This window comes from Hyaena hyaena, unplaced genomic scaffold (genome assembly GCF_003009895.1).
Source record: "Hyaena hyaena isolate Hyena2069 unplaced genomic scaffold, ASM300989v1 scaffold_140, whole genome shotgun sequence".
Lineage (NCBI taxonomy): Eukaryota > Metazoa > Chordata > Mammalia > Carnivora > Hyaenidae > Hyaena > Hyaena hyaena.
In genome coordinates this window covers 1623157-1642321 of record NW_024080772.1, presented here as the reverse complement: position 1 = coordinate 1642321, position 19165 = coordinate 1623157, and the positions used below count along the sequence as shown (strand labels likewise).

Below are 19165 nucleotides of genomic sequence, written 5' to 3'. Positions count from 1 at the left end.
AACCTTGGCTCAGGTCATGATCTCACAGTTCGTGGGTTCGAGCCCCACGTTGGGCTCTGTGCTGACAGCTTAGAGCCTGGAGCCTGTTTCAGATTCTGTGTCTCCCTCTCTCTCTGGCCCTCCCATTCTCACGCTGTCTCTCTCTCTCTCTCTCAGAAATAAAATGTTAAAAACAATATTAAAAAAAAAAAAAAAAAAGCCTTTTCTGTGAGAGCCCCTCTGCTCCACCTGGACCAGGCTTGAGTTCTACATGGCAGTGAGTTTCTCTGCTTTCCCCTCCAAATCAGGAAAGACTTCTTACCTGCTATCAAACTCTCTTTTCTAGTATAAAGGAAGCCACTTCACCTTCTTTATTCAATGTCTTATTTAGAGAAGTGTCCTAGCACTAGAGCCAGGGTATTTTTATAAGCCCCACAAACAACAATGTATTGTTCCAATTACTGTCTATTGTGTGTTTTGGGGTCTCCTTGATAATAGCAGGTTGGAGCACACTCGGCTGGTTTGCCCTTATTAAACTGTGAAGGTCACTTCTCTGCCAGGATCTGTAGCCGGCAAGCCCTCCCTTCTCTTCCACAAATGTGTCTCTTCCAGAGCTTTTTGCAATTATGGCTCATTTCTCTAGGTTTCATATGGCAGGCGTCTGAACAGAATTAAAAGCATAAGCACGTGCAAAAATAATCCGCTTCCCAAGATAGCAAATGCTGAGAAGTTCTATATTAGAACACACTGTGAGTGCTGACTGGCTAGGGCATGATTAACCTAATAGGCTTAAAGTTCCACTTGCCATCCACATCTGTCAGGACACGGGCTGAAGCAGGCCCATAATCCACGAGACTGCGGTCCTTCAGAATTGCCTGTTGCTCACTAACAGCAGAGGGTTCGAGACTTAGAACAACAACACAGCAGTCACCACCGCCTCTTCATGGTGGGGCCAAGGGAGTAAAGAAAACTGGCTCCAAGGACTCGGCACCATGGACTTCAGAGGATTCTGGCCTGGAAACTGCCCGGACAGATTAGTAAGGCTGACTTTTGTTCCTATTTCAAATATGATTCTCTGAAACCTGTGAAGAGCATTGCGGGGGGCAGGGAGATGACTGCAAGCTGAAATCATGGGGTGCACACCTTCCCACAATGACATTGTTAACAGCGTCGCTAAGAGTGGCATCCAGTTTTTCAAAAAGCCCAAAGCAATTTTGCCGGGACGTCAGGGGGGCGGTGAAAGATGCTCTATCCCTCTGCTGCTCCCCACCTCCACCTGCTATGACTCTGGGGGAGGCTTGTCCCAGGGACAGAGGCTGGCAGAGGAACAGCCAAGGTCCAGGCAGACCCAAAGCCCAGCCGAAGGTCTTTATCAGCTCACAAGAGATCCCACTGCAGGCAAAGGGAAAGATATGGAAGGACTACCCCCCAAAACCAAAACCTCCCAATCCCACCTGGCCAAATCACAAAGCCACATGGCTAAGGACATTCCATCCAAGACACAGAGTTCCCACGGGTCACAAAGGGCAGCCTTCTCTGGAGAAAAAAGTGAAGAAAGTAATACCCAGGAAAGGAAGCTGAGTTGCCACACATGTGGCCAACAGGGCCATTGCTGCCAAAACAATGTTCCTGCTCATGAGCCTGAAGGCAAAGTGGACTTTCCTGAGCCCCTGGTGAAAGCCCACCAGCACACCTACACCTACCTACACTCCTGCCTCTCCAAATATGAAGCAATTCTGTGCATCACCCATCAGGCCACCCAGACCCAAGAGCTGCTGCAGCCTATGGTCAGCTTCCTGCTGCTGTGTTTTGATGAGGTCAACCGGCTCTTGGGGGAGATCTGCAAGGATGGAGAAGTGCTCCTCCATGAAGTTAGGGAGGATCTGGCTTGGCCGTTGAGGAAAGGAAAGCCCCAGGAGCAACCAGATCTCCTGCAACAGCTTCTGCAGCACACAGTGAGCAAGCTGCTGGCTCTCAGGGGCACGGTGGCCTCAGTCACAGGCAGCTTCCTGGAGAGCTCCAGCAGTTACCTCCATGCCACAGCAAGCCACATGGAAAAGAAGCTGAGCACAAAGAGGGGTATGGATGAATGTCTCCTGCGGGCTCTGGGGCAACTGGAGAGCTTGGCGAGTGGCCACAGCGACCCTGGGATGCGGGGTCTGCCCCTGTGCTCTGAGGACAGTGGTATTGGTGCTGACAATGAGTCTGTGCAGCTGGCCGACAAGCTGGGCAAGCAGGCCAGCTGGGACTCGGTGGCGGAGCCCACAGAATGGAAACCGGCGTTTCCATCCACAGTGGAAGCCAGGCTATCAGGATATGCCTGGCAGCAAAGTCCTTTCCAGATGGGTTCAGACCGACCCCAGGACTGCCCACTCTCAAGGCCTCCTGTGGCGAAGGTTCAGCCAGCGGCACAAGGCAGAGCCGGTGGCCCAGGCCCCTCCAGCACAGGCCCAGGAAACGCCACCTCCAGCCCCCTGAGGGTGGCCAAAAGCACCCAGCGTGATTCCCTTGGGATTGGGTTCTCCAGGAAAGCACATTTTTCTAAAGGCTCCAGGCTGATGGGCACACCTTCCCTCAGTGATGGTGAGGACAGCAGCCCAGAGGAGGAGGAAGACCCAGTGAGCGGCATGAGTCCCTGTGCATGGCGGGAAAATTCTTCCCATTCGAGGCCACGGTCTTCACCTGGAAGCCCAGAAAGCCTGTTTCAGCCACACCCCAGGAGGCTGAGGAGCCCCCAAGCCCAGGAAATGATTCTGAAGATGAAGGAAGCAATTAGTGAAAGGATCAAGTTTGTCCCTGTGCCCTTGGGGCCCCAGGACTGGCCTGAGGAGGAGGACAGAAGGATGGCGGTCCCACCAAGACCTAGCACAGCCAGTGGCGGCCGGAGGGCCCCTGTGAGGCAGAGGAGGTCCCAGTCGGAGGGCTGTCTGAAGAGCCATGCCGAGGACCCCACCCTCCAGGAGCTGCGGAGGGTCCAGAGAGACCTCAGCCAGAGGCTGGAGGCATTCTACGCCCTGGGCACAGGACAGCAGGGACAGGGCACAGGGCAGGTTCCACAGCCCAGAACAGCAGCTCTGAGGCCCAACCCCTGCAGGGTCGCCCCAAGCAGCACCATCAGCAAGCTGAAGGCCTCCCTCAGCAAGAACTTCAGCATTTTGCCAAGTCAGGACAAGAGCATCTGGCAGAAATGCAGTCCCCGCCCTGGGAGTGAACAGCCCTGGTGGGGGAGAGCCGAGGGGCTGCCGGGGGCCATTCCATCAGGTGAGAAGGCCAGTGAGGCTCCGGGGGCCACGGACTGGAATGTCAGGGGCTGTCCCCCCAGAATGTCAGTCAAGAAACTCATTGAAACTTTCAGTCCCACTGAGGGTCTGAGGACACTGGGGGATTCCAAGGACTCTGGGCCAAACCCCTGTCTCAGGAAGTGGGGGGTCCCCATCATGCCTCCCAGATTTCCCATTTACAGGGGGCTTGCCCCTTTGTATCCAAAGCCACAAATTTCTCCAGCAGCAAGCAGAGACCCCCTCAAGGTGGGCCCAGACTGGAGGCCCTTAGCTCCTATTTTTCCCCCCGCACTTACAGCAGGGGCATCCAAGAGTGAGGACCCCAATTCCAACTGTGAAACAGAGGAGGACCCAGAGCGTCTCCCTCCACCACCTCTGGAAGTCCTGATGGACAAATCCTTCACCTCCCTGGAGCCTCCAGAAAGCAGCCAGCCAGCAGGGAGCTCCTCCAAAGAGACCCATGTGCCAGGGCTCGGAGGGGCCGACTCTGCCCGGAGAACATGGGCTTCCCCAAAGCTAAGAGCCTCCATGAGCCCCGCTGACCTGCTACCCAGCAGGAGCACGACCGCCCCCACCAGGCCCCACAGCATGGGGCCAGGGGGCAGCAAGAGCGGAGGCGGTGCCAGAAAGCTCACCTTGCCCCTTAACCACCCACCAGCAGCCAGCAGAAACCCAGAGGTGGAGGGCAGTGGGGCTCTGAGTCGAGCACCTGCAGACAAGGCTGCCAGCCTGTCCAGGCATCCCCAGAAGGCCATCCCCTGGCACCACTCCAGCCACACATCTGGGCAGAACAGGACCTTGGAACCCAGCCTGGCCAGGCCAACACGAGGGGCACATTCTCCTGACGCCCCGGGACCGAGCCAGGAGAGGAGCGCCCTGCTAGGCAGGAAAGCCTCTTCCTCAAGGGGATACTGGACACCCCGAGCAGTCAGGAGGCAGCCCTCCCTTCACAGACCTGCCCAGCCAAGTGGTCCCTCTGTGCATGGCTCCCCCAGCCCACCCATCAGCCCTCCGGTGAGCCCCAGGGTGCTAAGCCCCCCAACAATGAAGAAAGGAGCTTCCCCCGCAACACGGCAGCACAAGCCACCCAGCCCTCCCCCCGTGAGCCCACCCACACAGCACAAGGCCTCCAGCCCCCCGACCCAGCACACAGGAACAAGCTCCCCTTCCTCTGGTGCCTCCCCACCCCCCCCAGTGTCCCCTGCTCAGGGGCAGGAAACAAGAGATTCTGAGGACAGTCGGGCAGCCACAGCCAAAGCGTCTGGGAACACATGTTCCATATTCTGCCCAGCCACCTCCTCTCTGTTTGAAGCTGCACTGCCACCTTCGACCGCCCGTCCACTCACCCCACCAGAAGCCGGGGCCCCTCATGGGACCCCCGCAGGATGCTGGAGGAGCAGCTCAGGGCCACGGCCGAGGGCGGGCTCACAGCGGGGCATGGCCCTGTGTGCCCTCAACCCTCAGCCTTTCATCAGGAGGACAGCTTCTGACCGCCGGCCAGGTATCCGCCTTCCACTGCCTGTCCCCACTGGGGCCACCAGCGACACTTGTGAATCCCCACTCAGCAGGAGCAGGTAAGGAAGGTCGTGGGCCATGGCCCTGTGGTAGATGGTAGCGCCTTAGGTCGTCGGTCCTCTGGGTCAGCAGTTTTCTAATTGGGCTCCAGGGGAAGAGGCAGTTGGAAAAAGAGGCTGGGGACACCCAGGCTCTCATCACCCACCCCTTCTTTGAGCAACTGTGCCTTCATCTGTCACTCATTTCAAGTTCCTGAGAAAGATTTTAATTGAAAGAAGTTCTGCTATGTTAAAAATAAAGTTTAAAATAATTGCATTAATCCAAGCATACGCCCCCCTCCTTTATTTTGCACTTAGGGAAATGGAGATGAAGTACTTCCCATCTCTCTACAACCCCCCCGTTGAGATACTGTCACCCTGTCTGGAGCCAGCGTCCTCATTTCCATGGCTTCTGGTTTACTAAAGTAGACCAATGTCTATGCGGGAGCTCTCAAACTTCCTGGTCCCAGGACCCCTTTAAACTCTTAAGAATTAGACCCCAAAAGAACCTTCATGTCAGTGGGTTGTACCTATCACTTTTTATTGTATTATAAATTAAAATTGAGAAATGTTAAAAATGTTTATGAATCCATTTTTAAATGACCCCATTACACATTAACATAAAAAGTAGGTATATTTTCTACAAAAAAAAAAATTGAGTGAAAAGGGTGGCATTGTCTTATAATTTTACAAATCCCTTTCATGTCTGGCCCCATGGAAAGATGGTGGAATTCTCAAATCTGCTTGTGCAGTCCATCTGGTGTGATGTGACACATCAGATAGACTGGAAAACTCTACATTCGTGGAAGAATGAGTGGCAAAGGCAAATAACATCTTGATATTGTTATGAATTGCTTTGACCTGATAGAGCCCTCCTCAAAACTGTCTCAGGGACACCCAGAGGACGTGCCTTGAGACGGCTGGTCCGGGATGTGTGCAATAGAAATGTTCGGCTTCCCCACACCTCCAAAGACCTGCCTCTACTTCTCTTCTATTCTAGCCTTGCCTCTACCTCCCCATTCAGAGGTGGGGAGGGCAAGGGCAAGACTCTTCATGGGCACCGAGTCCCGGAGCCGGTGGAAGGACTGGCATGTCTGCTCTTGGTAGACTGAGTTCATGTGTGCCTGTCCAGGGAGGGCAGCTGACTTGCATGTCATTGGCCCAGCCATACGGGCAGGCCTGGGCATGAGGCTGCGACGAGCCATGAGTCACAGTAGAGCCACTGCCTGTACATGGAAAGAAAGACACATATGCCCAAGTGGGTGGAATGCATGGGGAAATGCATCTTTTCCAGAATGTGGCAGGGGAAGAGGTCTGTATATCTGAGATCTATTAGAGAAGAACTCTTATCAATGTGTCTTGATATCAGATCGGACAAAGCTCAACCAGCGCGGTCCTTTCTATCTTCCAAATGCCCATCACTGCGTCAATCAGCCGTGTATTTCCGCCAGAGTGATGCGCGTTATAGACTTCACAATCTGTTGAGGCATAAATGGTAATTTTTTACAAAGTACTCGGCAGTCAATTTTAAATAAAGATGTTATCTAGGGAAAGTTGTGCATTATTATAGTTATATAAACTTCCCCAGCCACTTGAAAGAAATGAAATATTGATTATTTTTGCAAGAATCTTAATGTAATACTGCTCTTTTCTTAAATCTAAAATGAGCTTCCTACAGCACGGTGCTTTTCATCTAAGAACCTCTATAAATGTTAATGCATCACTCCTCACTCTAGCCACTTATTCAGATATTACATTTCTAAAACTGTGCCCTTCAGGAGAAGAGCTTGAGAGAACAGGGACGATAAAATGGCATTAATTAAAAACACTAACATTTTAAAACAGCAGGAGCAATAATAAAGTAACATAAAATTGTTCAAGAAGAAAATAATGCCCTTCTCTCAGGCTGCTCCTCAGAATAGGGCAGCCTAAAAGGTTGTTTTATGTCCTGAATCTCAATACTTGGAGAGATGGAGGGGGGAGGCGGGGAGTGCTTGCAGCTTGAAAGAAAGGAGGATCCGGGAACAGGCGCCTTCCCAAGGTCGCATGGAAGGTCACAGTAATGGCTCGCACTCCGTCCCCTGCCTCCTGGTAAGACCACGCCTCTAAGCCCCTCCACACTGTGAGCATGTGAAGGACGTGATGGGAAAATGCTCATTCCCCAGTCCCTCCACCCCTCCGTCTGTGTCAAGTTGGCATCTAGGAGGAGATGCGCTCTGGCTATAAAAGCACTGAGTGTTTCGCCCTCTGCAGATGCCTTTTGTTCCTGCCCTCCTGCATATGGGAAACCATACCAAGGAACTAGGCATGATTTGCCCAAGATTATGCAACTAGCCAACAAGCCAGTGCCAGAGAGCCTGAAAGATCCAGGACCGGCTGTTTCCGCAAGCAGGGACTGGCAGGGATGAGCCACACCCAAGGTATCTGGCCGCAGAGGCAGGCCTGCAGGATGAACTGGCCTGCATCTGGCTTTGACCTGCTTCCCGTCATCCAGGCTGGGCACAAGCCCCTTTTATAGAAAAAATGATGATGTTTTTACCCTCCTGATCTTGGGGCCCAAGGGGTTGGGAACAATCCTTGGAGGCTCACCCAGGAAGCTCCATTACTGAGCTTCACCTGTTATTTATGTTTTGAATCCCCTGGTGGGGGTGCCGTCTCTAGGTGTTAGCATGCTGGGGCCTTGTGAGCGTTCAAGAAGGGTCCAGCCTGGTGGCCCCTGGGTGTCTCAGTTGGTTAAGGATCTGACTTAGGCTCAGGTCGTGATCTCACAGTTCATGTTCGAGCCCCGTATCAGGCTCTGTGCTGTCAGCTAGCTCAGAGCCTGGAGCCTGTTTCAGATTCTGTGTCTCCCTCTCTCTCTGACCCTCCCCTGCTCAAGCTTCTCTCTCTCTCAGAAATAAATAAAACATTTTTTAAAATTAAAAAAAAACAGGGTCCAGGCTTTCTCCCCTAAATGCAGTGCTTTTCGTCTCTGCTTGGACTGGACCACTCCAGGCAGGGACTGTCTGCAGCTTTAACCCCTCAACTCTATTTCCTGGATCAGGCTACCAACAGACTGGCGGGGCGGTGGCTGGACAGCCTGCTTCCCGAGCTGTTCTGGGATCAGGTAAAACCCCAGCCATGTTGTGGCAGCCAGGAAAATCTACCTCCTAGCCGGCGCCTCACACAGATGTGGAACCTGGTTGGGGTTGGGGAAGATGCAGTTCTAGGACAGTCTTTTGTCACCTCCACCCGACACTGCACACCACAGCCTGTCTCTAGGCGTGCCCCTCCCATTCATTGCTGCCAGCTGCTCCATTGGGGAGGAGCAGAGGGTCACGGGTGAAGTGCATCCTGCCTATGCCTTCCCCTGCTCCAAAAGGGGCATTGGGAGAAGTCAGGAAGGTGGGAGCTGGTCCTGCACACAAAGTCACCCTTAGTCAGGCAGGGACCTGTAATGAGGCCAGAGGCCCCATTGGATAAGATTGGCTCAGTGGAACACAGCGAGACTCTCACTGCCTAAAATTCACATTTATGCCAATCTTAGTGCCCCCTCCACCCCAACCCACATTCCTGCTACCTTGATCCCATTAGGATCCAAACTCAAACTTGCCCTCCACTGGTTTGACATCTCCTGTAAGCCTAAACACACAGAGCTAAGCACGCTTTGTAGAAAAGCTCCCGAAAGAGTCAAGAACCTGCTGTCCAAGGCAGAGAGAAGGACCTTCTGGTCTGTGCATGTGGGGAGACGGGTCTAGTCCTGAACCTGCAGTGACTAAGAGACTTTGACCCTCAGGTGCCTACCTGTCATGTGACAGGGTGGTCCCTAGTATCCTTTCCAGGTGTGACTTCTTGTTTATGCTACATAGTGGCACCAGAATGACAATTGGCCATTTATTGAGCACTTATCATGTGTTGGTTAATATGCTAAGGGTATAACACACTTTATCTAGTGTTGGTACCTTTGAGTGTCCTGTGAGATAGGGACTATTATTATCTCCATTTTACAAAGAAGAGAACTGGGACTCAGAGAGATTGATTAATATGCTTCAGTACACAGAGCTAGTAAGTGCAGGAATTGAACCCAGGCAGCCAGACTCCAACCTCCAGGCAGTGACTATGAGGCTAGCCTGCCACCAGACAGCCAATGCAACTTTCCGAGCCAGTCCCCTTTCCAGCCCAAGCTTGCTCCATGCTGTGATTATTCTCTACTCTGCACTCCCAGTGCACACTGGCGGTCCCTCTCCACTCAGAGACCCCTCTCACTGTGTAGCTCAGCGGCTGGAAAGCTCTGTTCTAGTCAAATGGCAGGCCTGGGCCAAGCACTTTCCATTTTACTCCATTCAGGAAAAGGGGGGGGGGCAGCTGAGCAAAGCAGGGTGTGTTGAGTTTTGGGGTTTTTTTTCTGTTATTGTTGATGTTGTTTTCAATTCAACGAGCTAACCCTAATCCTTTATTAAACAAGAAGTGCTTTAAAAACAAAAACAAAATAAAGGCCCAGCTCCCAGAGTTCCTGAGGAGCTGCTTTGTTCAGAACACCAGGATCCTGGGCATCAGGGGAAGAACAGGACTCAACCTGTCAGCAGAGACATCAGGGGGCGGGTTCCCACGGTGCCCGACCACAGCAGGTGCCCACAAGGACAGCACCAGCCAGGCAACCCTGATGCAGGAGGGCAGAGGCCTGACAACAAGGGAGAGACAGACAGTCTGGGAGAGACAGACAGAGGGACAGAGAGAGCCAGAATGGGGGCAGGCAGGTTGCAGAAGGAGCAACTGAGGAGTTCCTGATCTACATTTGTCCTTTCTCTCAGCAGCAGCAGTGAGGAGAGCCCCAAGAAGGACGCTGAGCCGTGCAGCAGCCCCTGGGCCCCACAACCAAAGGGTGCTGGCTTGGATGTGTCTCCTCCAGAGCTCTGCGTGTTGGGCCACGGGCTGCAGCGGGAGGCCAGAGCCAACCGCGCCCAGGACAAGCCTCAAGAGAAGGAAGTAGCCTGACAGGCCAACCAACGGGGGTCACGCTGATGCCAGTCATCCCAGAAGGAGATGGGTGACAGCCTCGCAGTTGGCTGTCCTGTAGATGGTGGACCAACCAAACTCCTATTAAGGTGTTCCAGAAAGATCTGGAAGGTCCACTGACCACAGGGTCTGCTAAATTCTGAACACTCGCCACTTTCAGTCCCAGATTCTGGTTTGCCTTGGGGCTCAACTGTTAACGATCACTTTGGACCCCACAGTGACACTCCTTAATCGTTCAAGTACTGCCTTAATTGAGGGGGGAAATGTATTTATTGCATTGATGGGCATCTTACCTGGGTTAGTTTCATGGAATCAGTCAAGCCTCACAACAAAGAAGGAAGCAGATGGCATTCTCCCTGTTTGCAGACCAAGAAAACCAAAGCACCCCTCCCGCCCCTCCCCAGCAGTGTTTGCTTGAGGTCACACAGCCAGGAAGAGAACACAGCAAAAGTCAAACAGGGGTGCCTGGCACCAGAATCTCCTGTTTTTCGTTCCGTTTCATTGCCCATGACTATTCCATTGTCCATCTGCCCAAAGCATACCTAGTTGTACAAAGGGTTGGAAAGTTTGGGTGGTTTTGTTTTGTTATGTTTTGTTTTGTTTAAGATTAAACAGTGGCACAGCATTCAAGTCCCCACTGAGAGCTTTGTTTGGAAACTGATTACTCTAGAGATAGGAAGCCTAAGGTAGAATTAAGACACATACGCTCCTTCTCCTCCCTCCCAGGCACAAACCCAAAGCCCTCAACACAAAGTTCCCAGCCCATTCCAGCAGAGCGGCCTCAGACTCTCAGAGGCGTGTCTCACATGCTCGCCCTATGTGTCCACATGCCTCTCCAGCTGGGTGGGTGCAACCAAGCCTTGCACACAAGCAGCCTATTCACGCCCCACGGGGGCTGGAGTTCCGAGGGTGTGCGCACACATGCACGCTCTCACGCACGCCAATCTCCCCCAGGGGCTTCTCGGCCAAGTTTATTCCCAAGTCATCTGCACAACTTGTGCTGGAGTTGAAGATGGAAATGAAGAGTGACTATTCATGCCAAAACCCTGCCTCTGCCAAGGCGCTAGATATTTGCTACAGATCTGGAATTTTTCCATCGGTGGCTGTAGAGGGCTTTCTTTTTAGAAAAGAATTTGCGGTAATTGGGTGATTCAATGCCGGCTCAGTGGGTTGTCAAAAGACAAGAATTCTCACCCACGGGGTACAGCTGAGGGGCAATCCTCCAGATCTGCTGCAAAGCTGATTTTTTAAGTTTGGGAAAATTATAGACTTCAAGTACTTTCTTGTTGAAATAGATCATGACTCAAGAACATGTTAAACTGGGTCCTGGGGCTACAGCTGCCTCCCCCAGGGACAGGCCTTAACTCTAAGTAAACGAATTCATCTTGACTTGTCCAGTTATTAAAATAGGGGTGACAAAGATAATCTCTTCAAAGGCACCCAGGGAATAGTTGATTAAACCACAAAGAGGAGCCACGACCCACCCCTCTATTGGGAAATGTCTGTTTGCACCCGGCTGGATGCTGATGGCTGCTGGGTATCTGCGCTGTCAGAGCAGAGCTCAGGCAGGGCCAGGGCCGGTTGTGGGCAGGGCCACACTGAGCGTGAGTGGGTGGGTGGACCTGGGGAACTGCATGGGCCACAGGAAATGGGAGGGAGTGTATGTGTGTGAGAACAGCCAGGTTTAAGAAACTTCCCTGCCACCTGGGAAGAGCTGGCCAGTCTCCCTACCTGGGCAGGCCAGGCATGGGGGAGAACGGGGGAGCCAGGGGATGAGGGTGTGGGCCCTGGGTAGGCCGGGATGAGGGTGTGGGCCCTGGGTAGGCCGGGCACCAGGCTGAGCAGAGGGGAAGCAAGCTGGGTGGGAGATGCTACTCACTGGTAAACACCTTCACGGAGGGACTATCAGACATGGACCCTGCCCTGGGCTGGGGGTGAGGGGCAGACTTCCAGAGGGCTGAAGAAACAAAGCAGAAACTGAAATGAAGGGGGACTAGACCGGGGCCCCATCCATGAAATTGTGATACAAGGTAGGAGTGTAACCACAGAGATGTTAAGAAGTCTAGTTCCTGGAGCCAGGATAGGAAGTGGGGAGTCAGATCCGCAGGAGGAGGAAGTGAGGCCAAGCTCCCTCTCAAAGGGCCCTCTCTTAGATGGTTGGGGCTGGTTTGAGTCTGTAGGTGGGGGCCAAATGCTCCCAGCTGCAGCAGTGAAAGCTAGGTGTGGGTGGCTGGTAGCCAGGCAGCCTGTTACATCCCAGACGGGGTCAGCATTATAGAGAATGCCCTAGAAAGGTCTGGAATGAACCTCCATGAGTGTGCCTGGCAGGAGGCTCTCTGAGAGGAGAGGCTGCCCCCTCCCCCAAGCTAGGCTTCTAAGCAGCAGCTGACACTCAGCCTTCCTATGCTGGAGGCAGCGATGGAGAAGTACTAGCTTCTGGGATCCCTGCTGTCAGCCCTGGAGCTATTGAGGGCTCCTCTTCACCCCTCCACGTTGACCAAGCACCTTCTTGTACCAGGACAGTGTCAGGCTCCTGCCATATATCCCCATACATGATGTAGTGAGAGGCCTCCAGGCCCAGGTAGCCTGGACAATGAGTTGGTATAGACCATTGTGTTGGCCCAGGACCCAGAGGCTTCAAGAATCCCAAGTCACCTCCCCAGCGGTAAGGAGAGGGGCTGCCAAGGCCTAGGGGCTGGAAGGCAATAAAGGTCAAAGGTGAAGCAGTGCCAAGCTGGCACATGAGAAGATGGGTCACAGATGTGGCTTTTTGCCTACCATCTCAGCCACCAGATTTATCCCAAATTATAGGTGAATTAGACATTGTACAAAAGAAATTAAATCTATCACAACAGGCAACTTGTGTGGCTTCAGTCCCTTTTAACCCTCCTTGAGACCAGGCCTTTACTCAAACCCACGTCTATGGTTCTACCTTAGAAAGCAGACTGTTGGTGGCCATGAGGGACAAGTCCAATCCCACAGCTTCTCAGATGGGTCACTCTCACCCACCCACACTCCCTCCACCCAAGAACCTCATCCTTGCTGAGCCCAATCCACTTCTTGTCCTCAAAAGAGAAGGGAGAGCAAGGTTCCTATTTTGTCTTGTCTCTTTAAAATAATTAAGCCAATAGACCCAACCATTAAGGACTCACTTATTCTTCCCAAAGTTAGACACCAAGAAGAAATTTTGGATATAAAGATAAGAGCACCTGCCACAAAAGAGGATATCAGTTTAAGGGGTGCATATTATACCTGTGTTCTTATTTGGACCAACTCTTTCCCAGGGGTGTCCGGCCGTCCTCAACACCCATGGAGACCCCCAGAGCTGCAGAGAGGGAGATGCTTCAGCTCTTTATCCCACAAGTTAGTAATATAGCATATAGTTCTGCCTCAAGGGAAAAACACAATTTTCTAGTTCCATCAAAAGGATTCATGGAGGAAAAAAAGCAGATATAATATTCTGGCGGAACAGTGATAGCTTTTAACAAGTATAAATACGATCTTCACGACGAAATAGAACTTCCCTCCACAGCCTGGATCTGTGCGGTTGTTTAAGCAGCGTCTGTGCCTTTTCTCACAGCATAGACCCAGTTCAGAACCTGAAATAATCCACGTGAATAGAAAATGCGGGGCAGACAGACGAAAGAGACTTTTCTTTCTTTGTGAAAAGCTTCTGCTTGATGAGACTTGTCTCATCAACCCTATAACTTGAATGAAAGGGGTTTTGAGAAATGCATGCTTTTCTCTACAATAAACCTGTGTTCTGCATGTATAAGCATAGCCAGCACAGTGACTTACAAGTGTGAACACATTTGTCAATTGATCATTTGGTTGACAGCCTATAGGCTGCCACCACCCACTGTATCTTCCAAAGGAAAGCTTTGCAAAGGCAATATATTTTTAAGTAACCCCCCATCAAAAACTCTGTTGAACTGCCATAAAGTAAATGTGTTCTGGGCCTGTATTAACAAAACATGTTATACTGCACAGTGGTTTACTCCCTGAACCTACCTGAAGTTCAAATAAAGTCCCATCAATCCATCCCGACATTTTTACGAAATGTAATTAAAGATGCGTTACACACGCAGAGGAGCAAACGGTTAATTCGTTCAGCCCTCTAATTCAATTTTATGGAGGACCCTGGACACTGCTGGCTTGATGACTCTCATGGACTTCAGAAAGTAACTTCACAGATAGTCTGTGGGCCCTACAACTGCAGAATTTGAGCCGTCTAGTAGCCAGGGCTCTGAAAGCTGTATAATCCCCAATATCCTTAAAGTCTTGCTCACAAGTCACCAATCTGTTTTGGCTGGAATGGCAGCACCAGGGAGAATCAGGTAATGCTCGAGGCAACCTGGTGGGCCTGAGACCTGAGACAGGGACAAATCAAAGAAACAAGGTGACGGAGGAAAGAGGAGGGGTGTGGTGAATGCGAGGGTCGCCCAGGGGAGTCAGAGTTCATCCTACTCCTGATGGTTGGAACTGGGACACAGAAGCCTGAGACTGAACACCTCCATCCCACCGCCCTGCAGCCCGGCTTCTAGGGACCCGTTTCTTCATCTGTAAAGCCGCCCTGACACTGCCAACCTCCTTACCCCGCCATCTACGAGACACGGGCAAACCTGCTTCTTCTAAACCATCTTATTGAGCCATCTGGAAAAGCTGAACTGACGGTCCCTCCTCCCCTCGTTGGTAATGTTCCCCTCTGCCGCCTCCACACTTGGAGATCCTGATTACGAAAAGTACGGTTCCCCTCCTCCTTTCAGATCTGCGCTTTGATTCTCAGAGAAAACGTGGCTAGAGCTGACTTCCTTCTCTGTAGGGTTCTGTGTCTTTCAAAGTGAAAAGACTTTAAAACATTTTGCTTGCAGACACGACTACAAATGTCAAATATTCCAAATGGGAAAAAAAAAATCAAGCTTCCGAATCTCCCATTTATTCCCTTGTGGAGTGGTGGGTAATCTGTCAGTCAGATTCTGACTTCGGTGCTTCCTGAACAGCAGGTCTCACTGGGCTGAGGCCAGACTGGGTGATAATTATACCTTTTCTTTGTGTGTAACACGCTACATTTTCAAAACGCGATGATCTACATTGTTTTACTAGAGTTTTCAAAACTCCCGTGAGATGAACAAAGCCAGTCTTTTTTTTCAACACCTTATAAAAATGAAAAAGAAGAAAAAAAGGCCGAGGGAATGTCAAATATTTGTTCCAAAGACACATGCCCAGCTGGTGACATATTCATTCCCGAGCTCCTGCTCTGCTCAGCCTCGGTTCTAATACCTACTGCCAGCAGTATTTAGATTATTCTAAAAGATACCACAACCTTCTTTGGCAGAAATTCTCAGTTTTCTCCAGCATTTACAAAGGGGACATTATTTTTCATATCCAGCCAAAGGCCTGCTGTAATTTTAGCTATACCTCTTAAACTGGCTTGGATGGAAATCCAAAACAAAATTTCCAAGAGAATTTTAGAAAATAATAATCCCCTCTAGGTACCTCAACTTCTCCCTGTCCCTCCCCACCGCTGCCCTGGCATTAAAAAAAACAACAACAACAACAAAAGAAAAGTCATTTTCAAAAATTTTTTTTAAAAATCTTTGTTCCCTGTTCCCTGAACCCCCCACCCCCGACGTGGGCTTCTAGGTGAAACTCCCCCACAGGGAACAGGCACTGTAACAGATAGCACTGCCACTTTACTGCTAGTGGCCCAAAGTAGTAAAAGCCAATGGATGAGACAGAGAGGAAATATAGACCCTGGGAAACAAATTGCCTCCATGAAACTTATTTATCTGGCTTTTTCCGCCCCCTCCTTTGGAAGGGGACAGGATTGGCTGTGTTTACAAAACCTGGAGACTTTTTAAAGCTATTGTTTAGTTAATGGCTTCTGACACCAGCCTCAGAGGTGCTGGATCACTTTCTGGATGCAAAGATTCTCAAGGAGAGCCCAAGGTGACGCTAATAACAGCTGTCAACCCACAGAGAGGTAATTATAAAGCCGTGATTAAAACAACACAAAACCTTCAAATGTTACAGCCTTCTTCACCGAAACACCAGGCGACAGGACATGGAGAAGACATAACACTCTCCTGAATAAGCCCCAGTAATGGTAAGGACCAAACTGGAAGCCCCTACTGGTCCCAGACTCAGAAACGGCCACCTGGTGAGCAAACCCCCCCACCCCCACCCCCTCGAGGGAAGAACTGCCGGAGCCCAGCGGGGAGCGGGCTCTTAGGGCACTGCTTCTCCAGCCCAGCTGCTCCAAGGGGAAAGGGGGGGGGGGTAATCAAAGTGTACAGACTTCTAGTTATAAGATTAACAAATTCTCTGGACTTAATGAACAGCCTGGTGGTTATAGCTACTTATTCTGTATCATATACTTGAATGTTGCTAAGAGAATAAATCTCAACACAAAAAAGAAACAGTAGTTCCGTGATGGGACTGAAGTGGTAGCTAAGGCTATGGTGGTAATCACTTCCCAATATATAAATGTATCAAATCAACACATTGTACACCTTACACTCACACAGTGTTATGTGTCCACTGTATCCTAATAAAGCTGAGGGGGAGAAAAAGAAAGAAAAGACAGTGCTGTGGGCCCCACCCCATAGCAATTAAATCAAAATCCCTAGGAGTGGGGTCCTGACATCAGTCAGGGAAAAGAAAACAAGATGAGAAGCAGGGCCTGTAGGCAGCTTTTCCTAAAGTCTCAGAAAGTCCTAAGCAGATATATGTTCTCAGACAAGTCTAGTCGTTAATTCTTACACTGGAGGGAGAGAAGGGCCCTTCATAGCTAGAAGCTGTGTTCCCACCCCAAGCACATCTTCAGGAGGTAGAGTTCCTGGCTGCACACACAGCCAAGCAAAGAATGGGGTGGGCATGGCTCAAACCCACCCTGGCTCTCAATCTTCATTTCCCACGGCTGACTGGCCATTAGGGGCCTCCTTCCGGCAAGCACTCCGGACAGACCCAGACTAATATGCTGGCTTCCCTTTGTTTCAAAAGTAATGATGTGGGAGGGGCACCTAGGTGGCTCAGTTCTTTGAGCATCCAACTTAAGCTCAGGTCATGATCTTGTGGTTCATGAGTTCGAGCCCCGCGTCGGGCTCTGTGCCGACAGCTCAGAGTCTGGAGCCTGCTTCAGCCTGGAGACTGCTTCAAATTCTGTATCTCCCTCCCTCTCTGCCCCTCCCCCTGCTTTTCTCTCTCTAAAATAAATAAACATTTGAAAAAATTTCTTTAATTAAAAAAATTTTTTTAAAAAGCAATGATGTGGGAAACCTTTTAAGGCTGAAATTTCCTAAGGGCCCGAAAGAACCACCCAGGCCCTCCCCAGTGGGGCTAGGTAAGTGGCATTGCCCAGAGACATGATCTAAACTTGAAATAGTGGAGAAAGACAGAACCTTGCAGAGTTATTCATTGCTTTTCAGCTGTTCTCAGTTGCTTTAAACACTTCTACCCAGGAGGGTGGGAACAGAGCACAGGGACTGGGAAGCCTCCATTTTGAAGGCGTCCTTGGAAAACGGGACCCAGAAGCAGGATGACAGGATGACGCCTTTGAGCTTACTTTCTGCCTTCAAAATCCCTGCCAGACTCTGCATCCTTGGGCTCCTACAGGCTCTAGGATCTTGCCAAGCTGAAAAGGTCAGTCTCCCCACCAAACCCAAAGAGTCTGCTCAGACTCCAAGCAAACACCGTTAATTAAATTGTGTAAAACTTTAAAATGTTTAAAAATCAGCCTCTCGGGCATCTTTCATGACTCCCTGTCTAGCAGGCCTTTAACCTGCTTCAGTCAGAATCGGGGGAGGGAAGTGGTTGCTGGGAAGCCCCTGCTGGGGTCACAATTAGTGAGAAGCAGCTCCTGCTGGGGCTAGAATTACTCAAAGTCACACTTAAGCCACCTATTAAAAGCCCCAGTCCCAGGATGATTGTGCCATACCCAACCTTGCCCTGGAGCATTGGGGAGGGGAGGGCGGGGGAGGGCAGGGGGCGATGGCAGGAGCCAGCCTCGCTGTATCTGGCCACACAGGCAAAATGAAAGAGTGGCTTTGTCCACCAGGGATCCCCATGAACATGGAAATGTATAAGTGAATTGAATTGGGGCTTCCCAGCCTGCTCTGGGCCATACCGGTAAGGAGAGGCTCAGAACAGTGATGTGGAACACCTCGAGCTGGGTGACAGTGGACGGGGTCCACCTCTGGGGCCGGCCAGCAAGCTTGCACGGGGTTCTGCCCAGAGTGTCTCTGTGGGTCAGGCTGGGCTCCTGGGCTGGGACCGGACTGCTGCCCCTTTAGCTTTCACCTTACGCATGCGTTTGAGGTAATGACCTGAGCCCTAACTCCTCCTGGCCACACTATTGCCAATCTGCCACGGGCCCCAGGCAAGGCAGAGCCACTCTTACTGTGTTAGAGCCCCAGGCCAGCCCTCGCTCTCTCCCTGCAGGACCCCATTTCTCTGGCTGCTCCATCAGTGGGCAACACTTTCCCTCCACTTCCCCCGAGTTCTGGCACATCCTGTATCCAACACACCCCTCCCAACCCAGCCCCCCACGGAGGAACCCATGTGATTTCAGAGCTCCCACATGACATCTGCACATCATGTAGCTTTTATGCTTGACCAAGTGCTTTCATTTATGGCATTTCAAGTGTGAAACATCATCTGACCCTCTGCAGGGCTAGCTGGAGTGCTGTCTTGCTGAGAAGGCTTGTAGTAATGCAAATGTCACACTCCCCTGCCTTTTGAGAAGCTGGACAGATCTATTAGAAGATTCCCACAGAGGGGCACCTGGGTTAAGCAGCCCACTCTTGATCTTGGCTCAGGTTATTATCCCACGGTTCATGAGTTTGAGCCTCCCGTCAGGCTCTGCACTGACAGTGAGAAGCCTCCTTGGGATTCTCTCTCTCTCTCTCTGCCCCTCCCCCACTTCTACCCTTTCTCTCCGTCTCTCTCTCTCTCTCTCCCCCTCTTTCTCTCTCTCAAAATAAATAATAAACAAACATAAAAAAAAAAAAGAAAGAAGTAAAGAAAAAGAAGTAAAGAAAAAGAAGGCTCCCACAGGATCAGGACAACCCTGGAGACATTTGCCCTACTCACCTCAAATCAGGCTTATAACAAATGGACTGGGTTTAAATGGCCAACTCAGGGTCTCTGGGTTCAGGAGGGTTTGTCCAGCCTGTCACAGCTAGGGGGCCGTGCCCAAAAATGGTCTGCAGCACACGGGTCCATGCAACCCTTTTTCTCCCCGATTCTTCATTCCCACGTCATCTGCAGCTGATTTTGCTGTTGTCTTGTTTTCTTTGTCATAAGCCTAGTTATGAAAAATTCTCTGAGGTTAAAAAAGCACACGATAAGAAAACCTTA

At 51.0% G+C, this 19165-nt stretch overlaps 1 protein-coding gene across 2 annotated transcripts; it reads left to right on the top strand.

The window, feature by feature from the left end:
• Positions 1–986: 986 nt before the first annotated feature.
• On the top strand, positions 987–10108 carry PCARE (photoreceptor cilium actin regulator). 2 transcript variants are annotated; one of them, XM_039238433.1, is made up of 2 exons: positions 987–4834; positions 9607–10108. In XM_039238433.1, the coding sequence occupies exons 1-2, from the start codon at positions 1110–1112 to the stop codon at positions 9785–9787; spliced, it is 3906 nt and encodes a 1301-aa protein (XP_039094364.1). In that variant the 5' UTR covers positions 987–1109; the 3' UTR covers positions 9788–10108. The 2 variants fall into 2 exon arrangements, with proteins under 2 accessions (XP_039094364.1, XP_039094363.1); XM_039238432.1 differs by having other exon boundaries at positions 9604–10108.
• Positions 10109–19165: the final 9057 nt, after the last annotated feature.